General features: G+C 40.7%; 1 protein-coding gene across 2 annotated transcripts in view; it reads right to left on the minus strand.

Annotated features, from left to right (window-relative positions):
* MLLT3 (MLLT3 super elongation complex subunit) overlaps positions 1–9,433 on the minus strand; it is a 303,624-nt gene extending 294,191 nt beyond the window's left edge. The window contains exons 1-2 of one of the 2 annotated variants that reach the window (XM_004446755.4): positions 9,166–9,433; positions 7,613–7,793 (exon numbers count right to left, since the gene is read on the minus strand). In XM_004446755.4, coding sequence (XP_004446812.1) covers positions 7,613–7,793; positions 9,166–9,177 — 193 coding nt within the window. In that variant the 5' untranslated portion in view covers positions 9,178–9,433. Of the gene's footprint in view, positions 1–7,612; positions 7,794–8,690; positions 8,972–9,165 lie in introns of those variants that run through there. The other variant, XM_004446756.4, reaches the window with a different exon arrangement.
* Positions 9,434–9,970: the final 537 nt, after the last annotated feature.

A 9,970-nucleotide genomic window follows, 5' to 3' on the forward strand; every position in this document is an offset into this window, starting at 1 on the left:
GGTCAGTAAGCACAGAAAATGCTCAACTCCTCAAGGAATCAAATAAAAACAAAAAGATATCATACTTCAACTAAATATCAAAAATAAGAAATATTACAATATTCAATGTTGGCAAGGATGTGGAGAAAATGGTACTCATTCTCTGATAGCTAGAAGATAAAATGGGCGCAAATACTTTGAAGAGCAATTTGACAATATCTACTATAAATGAAAATACACACACTGTAATCCATTAACTCAAATTCTAGGCCTATTTTCCACAAGGTAAATCAACCATGTTCACTGATCAAATCTAAAAATGACCTATATATTCTTTAATAGGGAAATAGAAAAACAAAATATGGAATATATCCCGACAATGAAATACAAAAGCAGAAGAAATGAAAGGAAATGAACTAGCTCTACATAGATGAAATGTGGATAGATTAAAAAAATATATTATGTGGGGAAAGATGCAAAATTAATGACCCATGAAAATATTCTGGAATTAGATAGTGGTGATAGTTGCACAACCTTGTGAATATACTAAAAAAATCACTGAATTATACACTTTAAATGGGTGAATTTTATGGTATACAAATTATATCTGAATTGAAAAAAATGTATTCACCCAGTATGATACTCTTCATGTTGATTTTAAGACACATTTTGTATTATTTGTAGCAATCTAAATGTACTTAAATAGAAAAATGATGGAAGACTTGGAAAAAAGGGTGATGAAGCATTTAAAAACTATAACTACATCTATAATATTTAATTCCCTAAGATCAAAACAATGGAGGTAAATATGATAAAATATAAACATTTGTTCATTCTTGGCAGCAGGTAATGAGTGTTATATTCTTTGTATTTTCCTGTGATTTTTTTTTTTTTTTGAAAAATTAAAAAAGGGCCATGAACTACAAGGGCCACAAAACAGGTACATCAGAAAAGACAAGCAAATGGTAAACAAATACATACACACACAAGAAAATATACATGGCATTACTAATCAAATAAGTGACAATAAGAATGTAGTATCTTTACATCTAGTGAACTGGCATGATTAATAATAATAATAATAAACTTTACTGTCCTGTTTTCCAGTGTTGGCAACCAAGTGGGAAAATGGGCAGTATCCTAACTTTGGGGGAAGAATAGGCTGGTACAATTATTTTGAAGGAAAGCTTGGTGGTACATATCAAAATTAAAGTCTTTTTACCTTTTGACTCAACTATTACCTTCTGGAAATTTAATATAAGGAAATTATTAGAAAAATCAAAACAGTAAATGTCAAGGATATTCATTACAGCATTTTCAATTATAAAAATTATATTTATATTCAAATATAAAAATTAAAATAGAACCTGAATGTCCAAATAAGGTGCAATAAATCTATATTAAATGTATCATAAAATTTGATAATTTTAAAAAATGATATTCCATGATCTTCCATGAAGGGAAATGTTCATCTGTTCTTTATCCCCAGCCCCTAGAACATAAGAAACTAGGAACATAAGAACTCTAAAAAAAAATAGTTATTGAATGAATTTATGTTAGAGTTAATATTTCTGTGTATATATAAAGATACATAATAAAATATTAATTATGCCTATCTATGAAGAATATTTCAGATGATGTATTTCTTTATATTTCTAAATGTTTTGATTCTTCTACAATGCACATAGAGCTTGACGAATTCAGGAAAAAACACTATTTTCATTTTCATGTAAAAAATTGAATATATGGGTTCTTCACAAAGGTTACACTACACAACTATGTGCTGTAGTTTCCTAATTTCTATGATATCTATAACCTACACTTTTTTAAAAGTTACAATTCCCTTAATCTCAGCAGCAGGCAATTATTTATCTAAGCACTCTTTTCAGATATATTATATTCCCAAAAACATATACAGCACTACAGACAAGAATAAGGAGAACTAGAAAGCATAAAAGAATGAAATATTAAAGCATTAAAATAAGTATTATAAGAAAGAGATCAATTAAAGAGACTGACTCTATACACAAACAGAATATTTTAAAAGAATATTAATTCATACCACTGAGAGAGGAGAATTTCTGCTTTTACACAGTAGCTTCTTCTTTGAGGGGTAAATAAAATCAAAGAGAAAGTATAAAAGCCAATGGGGGGAAAAAAATAATTCTAACTTGACATTGTTCCCTTTAGGGCAGCGTGAAACACTGTTTCAGGAATCAAAAATATTCTAAAATCTGGTCAATGAAAATTAAATTTCAGTAAAGTTCACTAATATATCAAGTTCTTGCTTAATCATGCAAATGGAATAATTGTGTTTAATTAACACCTCCCCCCAAAGTATATAAGCTTTCCAAGTTCTCTTCGGAAGACCCTTAGACCATCAAAAGGTTAAAAAAGCCTTGCATCCTAAAACCGTAAAAGCTGTGTTTGTATTAAGAAGTGGGGAACATTGTAATAGATGAACAGAATGAGAGAAAAAGGGCCAACATTGGTCCACAGAAAACTCTTTGGAAGGAATGTCAAAGAACCAAGAGAAGGAACAAGGGATCTTTAAGGTAAAATTATCTAACCAATTGATAACCCTGCCCTACCTACCTCACAAAAAGGTAGCCCTACAGAGCTTCATTTAAAATGATGGATGTAAAAGACCTCTGCATAGTATAAAGTGGACAGTGATATTAACTATAAAATATATACAGTAAAGGCATAAATTTGGATTATCCTTTTCTGGGGAAAAAAAAAACAACTGTTAGATAATTGTTGCACTGGGATTTAACCAGGAAAATGCTTTAGGAAGATTTACTTCTTCTCCCTCAAGTTAATGAGTGTTTTTATTATAACAATAACGGTTTTTTAAAAATCAGTTTTCATTTATTGGACAATTTCTCTGTGCCACATAATAAGCTGAATATTTATATCCAGGGTTCTCAGAGTGTTAGTCTAGGGACCCCTGGGAGACCTCAATACCTTTCTGGGGTCTTATTTTAGAAACTATTTTCATTAAAATGTTACATACGTGCTAACATGTAATGAGTTTATTTTTTAACAAATTAATAAGTAATTTGTTTAAAATGTCTCAAGTTTAGTTTCTAATATAGTAAATATTAATAGATACAACTTACATAGAAAAAGCTCTTTGGGGTCCTCAATTTTTAAGGGTATAAAGGAGTCTTAACACCAGTAAGTTTGAGAACGGCTGATTTATATTTAATCCACAATTTATGAAGTAATGGTTCTAATCTCATTTCCATAAAACAAATGAGAAGAGACACAGAAGTAATTTGCCCAAGATCACACAAGAAGTCTCTTAAGCCAGCACTTGAACACAGCATTTGTAATTTCCAACCTTAGCTACTCCTCGGCATTAAGCAACAATAACTACCCAAGATGGTTAAAGATTAATTTTAGATAGCTACATGCCAACCCCTGTTAAAAAGGCAATATTCTATAATGGTTCTTTACTCTTTGTCTTCCAATGTTAAAAAGTAATGCATGCTCTTTATAATGTTTTAAATATATATATAATTAACATTTAAAAAATCAAACAATACAAAATAATCCCCATCACCACCAACTCCACATGCACCCACTAAAGAAAACTATTTAAGCGTTTGGTGCCCATTCACCCAGAATTTACATATTTACACACATGCACGCACACCTACACACATATTTATCTGTATACATAGGATCATACTGATTTAACAACTTGTTTTATTTCACTTAATACCTCTTGAACATCTTCCTGAGTTTACAAATAAATTTACCTCTTTTTATGGATTATCATCATTGAACTGTACCCAATTGAAGTCCCAAATGGCTTACTCCCAAGTTTCTGTTATTACAAAAGTAGTCACGTGAAATATACTATATTTTCGTGTACTTGCAAAGCCACAACTGTAGGAAAATTCCTAGATGTGAAACTGCTATGTCAAAGGGTATAAGCATTAAAAATATTAATATATTTTGCCTTCAAAAAATTCATGCCCAATTTATATTCCCACCAATACCACATGAGATTTCCTCGAACCATTCAGATTTTAAGTGCCTGGGAAAATATGGTTTATGTTTTTTCAAAATGCCAAGTAGTAAAATTGTTCCCATTGGTCATCTTAATTCCATATAGAATTATACACAGATCTGATAACACTCACTGCACGTGTCAGGATAATCACCTGTCTTCATTTTTTTCCTTACACTTTTTAAATGACTCAGAAGAGAAATATGTCAGGGGCACACAGTATCTTGCAACTAGAAAACTCTCAAATGTTAGACCAAAAGTTATCCAAATTATTTCAGAAGACCAGTTAACACAAATCAGAACTATGCAGTAAAGCTGGGCTCAAACACTTAAATCAAAGGAAAGTAATAAGTGCGGATTTATTATGCTTTATCTGCCCACTCAAAGAAGTAAGACTTCAAATAAAAAGCTCTCAAACCATAGCAATGGCCAGATTTGCTTATATAACATAATAAGCAACAGATTTCACATAATAAATGTCAATGGGACAGATTTCAATAGCAATGATGGCTGTAATTGGAAAGAAAGTTCACTCAAATTCACATCACACTGAAAATGAAAACATTAATATTTTAAATGAAACATTTTGAATGTGATTATTCATTTCAGCCATATCAGACTATTATAAATCTTTGGTATTAATAAGATATGGGCTTTTTTGGTAAGTGAATAGTTTAAAAATGCACCATATTCGGACCTACTTATTTCATAATATCCAATGGATATTACAAGCTTCATTATTTCATGAAAATGTCTTTCCTAGGACTTTGTGCCTTGTAGTTATAAAATGAAGTTCTCCCACACATCTTAATGACAGAGTAAAACCTGATTAATTCAAATCCAATTAGTCACTTCTAAAATGGTATATGTAATTCTCATTAGGCAACAAGTTGAAAATACTGTAATTTTTTCTTCTACAAATTCTCTTAATTTTACTGTGAAGTAAGGAAATCAATCTGATAATCATTTGGCTTTTTCAAACTAAAGATATACAAAACTAGGGATTTATCCACCTTCCTGGCTGAATTCATCCTCAATTGTAAGGTTCATTTATGTTCATCAGCTACTGAATATAGTGAAAGTGATTTAACGTGTCATTATTAATAGCCATTTACAGCTTAAAGTATGTGCATTTCCTTTAAAATATCTGTTAACTTAGATTTTTCAGAGTCATTTTTGCAATTTCTCCCATTTTCAATGGGTAAACTTTCACTCCATCATTTATAGATCTACAATATAACAAATATAGCACCTTAAACGGTATAGAAGTAGACAGAATTCCTGACATTCTTCTTCTGTATTTATTCTTGTCATTTTGAAAGACCCTATACACCAATAAATAAATAAATAAGTTCCAGGATTAAGTGGCATGTTTGGTGTTACTTGAACTTACAACTAACTATTCCCAAAGAACAGAGAAACCTTCTCTAGCAATCTGAATCATGTGTAATTACAGTATGACAAGGTCTCTCCTGGGCTATGTAAGTTGGCATTTTTCCCAGGACTTGTCACATCATGGAAAGCACACATACAAATAAAAATCCAAAAATAAACATTTTAAAACAATGGCTTTACAGGCTGCATAAAGAAATCCCACAGTTGAGAACAAAAACTGAGAAAGTCCAACCAAGAAGCAGACAGCTCTCACTAGAGACTTCTTAGAAGACATCACTGTTATCAAGCGGTTTACCACGCCTAGCAACAAATCCCAGGTGTGGGCTATGCAGGCAGCACCCTCACGTTCCCTCAGGCTGGACAGAAAATCATTAAGTATGGGAAATAAAGGGGAATGTCACCACACACACACCCACTGAAGCAGAGAAACTGATGTGAGATACAGAAGAGGCGGATCTTTAATTTCATAATGCCAATTTGTTGATTGTTAAGGCACCTAAACAAAGTTACCTTAAGAGCTACATCTTCCACCAACTGAGTTAATGTTCCTATACAATAAATATGGCTTTTTATTGCTGTTGTTAAGTATATTTCACCTTAAAGTGAATAGTAGCCAAAGAGTAGTAATAGTGGCACCAAGGATCTCAGAAGGTGGCTTCTTTTGTCTAAACTCCTCTGCAATGGCTCTACAGATGCATGGAAAAGGGAGAGAGTGATTCCAGGAAGCATCATACCCAACCTCCTACAGTGACAGAATCTTGACAATGCACACCCTTATCACAGTTTTGAAGAAATATGAAGTATATTGGCTCTGACTAGATTTTAATATAAAACGCTAACAATACGTAAATGTTATTTCCTATAGGCGGTGCATATTCCTATGCCTCTGTTAGAAGACAGATTCATTTCTTAACCATCCAACAATGCCCATCAAATTCAACTGCTCAAGTTTCCAAGAGGAGCTATAAACCAAACCGATAAATGCAGGGAAAAATAAACAACAACAACAAAACCCCACAATTCTATTTCCCATTATGTGAGCTTTGGAAACAAAAATAAGCATCAGTGCAAACCTCTGCCACCTCTAAGGCACACAGCATTTCTCCTTTCTTTATTCAGTCCCTGAATGTTCAATAATTTCTACAACAGAATGGATTTATTATGATGTTGCTCTAAGAAACTGCAGGAGTTCTAGATGCCAATAAAGATTACAGATCAAATAGAAGATAACTACTAACCATTGTGTCGACTTAGATAAATAAACCTGCTTCCAAACAAAGCACCTTATTGTATTTGTACTGTTACCTCCACTAATCCAACTAAAACAACCAGACAGTTGCTTCCCAGAGGTTGAAGGGTATTGAAACCGGGGTTTCTCAAACCCCCTTTCAATATCCTTTAAAATGACAAATGCTTTCTTTTTTTCCCAAAATTGTCCAACCCTTTATGGCAACTGTTTGGGACCGCAGAGACTGAGAAAGATTATGCAAATCAGATACCAAGCCTAAGAACCAAGGTGGGGAAGGACTGTAGCAGAAGGTACCACAAACACCGTTCCTCTCAAACTTAGCTTCGACCTTTCGAGGACCTTCTTTCCTGCAGATCACATTCCGCAGACACCGCGGACAGAACGCAGCTCAATATCAAATGCTATCGCGGGCCAGGGACCAGTAAACCCCCCAACTAAACATAAAATCCTGACCGCGCAGGGAACCGGGGCAAGTGGGTTAACACAAAGTCCATGGCACTGTCACCCAATGCTTCATACACAGAGAAGACGCTAAAGAGAATCGACTTCTCAAGACGGAAAAATAACTACACCCATTGCATTCTTCGCTAATAACAGGTAATTCTCAATTTTTCTAGGAAAAAAAGGAGCAAGCTGTTTATTCCGTCTAGTATCACTCCCCACACCTCCAAACCCAACAACTAATTACCCTTCCCCACAAAACCCGCCGCTAACCCCAGAGGGCTGGCGAGGGCTGGTTTTGGATGAATAAACACAAGACACCTGACGGTCCTTTCTCTGCGGTGACTTTCACGAAGCCAAAGGCGCGCGCGCGAGGGGGGTGCCCGGACCTGGCCGCAGCGGCGCCGCGCACCGGGGTCCCGACTCTCTACCCGCCCGCGCCAGGCAGGGGAACCGCCGGGCGGAGCGATTATTTCTTCTCGAGCAAAGACATTTTTTATCAGGCCCCTTTTGTATTCGAGCCCTACCTCTTTTTGGCCTAGGAAAGCTTTCGTGCAAGTGGAAGACGACTTTTTCCACAAAGTGCTGTATGTTACTGTGCTCCGGGCCGCGCACGAACACCATCCAGTCGTGGGTGAAGCCCTCCACGGTGGGTTTCTTCCTCACCTGGGCGCGGTGCCCCAGCTCCAGCTTCACCTGCACGGCACACTGCGGGCAGGGGGAGGAGAGGCAGCCGTGAACAACAGGAAGGCGACGGTTCGGCACTGACATTTTTTTTCCTCCTTGAGGCGCACATAAAAGGAAACGGTGGTGCCCTCTGCATCCACGTTTCACGCGCGTGGGCGCGCACAGCCCACACCCCCAAAACACCCCGTCCGGCCCGGCCCCCAAAACACCCGGGGCCCCGCATCCACGCGGATCTGGATTGTAACGGAATGTTACCCCCAATCGCGAAAGGGATCAACCGTGAGGGGTAAAAGGGAGAGCACACTCAACCGAGGACAGCACGACAACAAATGCATCGGAAACAAATTAGAAGACAATTAGGAGGCGATGCCGGGGCTATTTCCCGGTGTGGGAGGGGAGGTGGCTGGGCCTCGGGGAGGGGGGGGTTCTGGGAGCCCCCTCCCCGAAAGTGCCGCGGCGACAGGCACACGCCGAGAAGTCTTTGTGTACGTGTGTGTGTGCGTGCGTGTGGAGCGCTGTGCCAGGCGGAATGGAAGCAGCCTCTACTGATGCGCACAAACTCCCGTGCTCAACAAAAATGAGACGTCGTCACACACAAACACACACGCCCGCAGGAAAACACGCCGAGGCATCCATAACTTAAAGCACCCCACCCCCCCACACACACACTGAAAAGCCCCTTGCAAACCGGTAGGCCAGTCGGACAGAGACCCCGCAACACATTTGCAAGAGCCAAAGTGGCCCCAAAGTACCGGCCACCTCCCCCGCAAAAATGAAATTCGCGAAGGCAGCGCGGGGAACCGACAGCCGCCGAAGCCTCTGCCGCACACAGCCCGGCGCAGGGGCAAAGTTGCGATCCGCCCCGCCGCTGTCAGCCCGCACACTCCCGCTCACACACGCGCGCCGCGGAGAACGCACCATCGTAGCGGCTGCGGCGCCTCGCGGAGGTGCGGCCGCCGAGGCTGCTCGCCGCGTACCCGGACTGTGCCCGCGGCTCCCGGCGGCGGCGGCTGAAATATGGCTGAGTTATTATTCGCCTCCTTCCACCCTGTGAGTGTGTGTGAGTGCGCGCGTGAGCAAGAAGGGAGTGTGTGAGTGCGCTTCTTGCGATTGCACAGAGACGAGGAGGGAGGGGGGCGCGGAGGGGGTGGAGGGGCGAGTGTGCGTGTGTGTATGTGTGTGTGTGTGTGTGCGCGCGCGCGCGCGCCGGGTGGGGGGAACGAGGGAGGGGAGTGGAGGCTGAGGGAGAGGCAGGCAGCAGCTCCCTGCAAGCCATACCAACCTTTCTCTAATTGGAACCGCGGAGCGCTAGCGCTGTCTGGGCTGCGATGGAGGCGCAGGGCGAGGGAGGAAGGAGGGGGGAGTCTTTTATTATTATTTTGCGTGTACTTACCGAGCTAGCCATGCCTGGGGGCCCGGAGGTTTGCTGGGGTGTTGTGTGGTACCCCCTCCCCCTCCCCCCCCCCTCAGCTGTAATTCATGAAGAGGCTGCTATGAATGAGAGCGCGCCCAGGAGCGGAGGGTAGATGGCGGACATTCTCTGCCTTTTTTCCCCCCGCGCTTGCTGGCTCTCTCGCTCGCTTATTAAACTCAGCCCCAAAAGCAAAAGCAGCAGCAGCAGCAGCAGCTCCAGGGCCAGAGGATGAGATTCCGGGGCATGCGCAGTGGCGCCTGACACCCGGGCTCCGAGCCTCACAGGGCGGAGGGAAGGCGCGCGGGCGGGGCAGAAAGCGCGGGGAGGCGGAGCCGGCGAGCCAGGGGGAGCTCGAAAGGGCCAATCACAGGCCCCCGCCCGAAACCCGGCGGCTCGCACCGCCACACTGGAACTCCTGGCTTAAAGTCGCAGGTTCCCGCTGGGGGAGGGCGTGGAGAGAAGAGCAGGGAGGGGGCCGCGAAGTCGGGAGTGCGGCCGGCTGGGGAGCCACCCAGCCCCTGTGTAAACTCCGCTCGTCCTACAATAAAAAACGGATTAAAACTGCTGGAATGTAGCCATTGCCTGGAGTCCCCAGCAGCAGTTTAAGCGGTGTTAAATCAAGACTTCAGCGTTAGGTAGCTTCCCCGTCCACCACGTATTTTTATGGTTTTGTGCGATAAAGGCAAGAATTCACACCCAGACAAACTTATTTAAGGAGAAGGAGAGAGAGAAATGCCACCCATACAAACAGCATCAAAATAAGCAATCCCCTGGTCCCCTTCCC

This window comes from Dasypus novemcinctus, chromosome 8 (assembly GCF_030445035.2).
Source record: "Dasypus novemcinctus isolate mDasNov1 chromosome 8, mDasNov1.1.hap2, whole genome shotgun sequence".
NCBI classification, from domain to species: domain Eukaryota; kingdom Metazoa; phylum Chordata; class Mammalia; order Cingulata; family Dasypodidae; genus Dasypus; species Dasypus novemcinctus.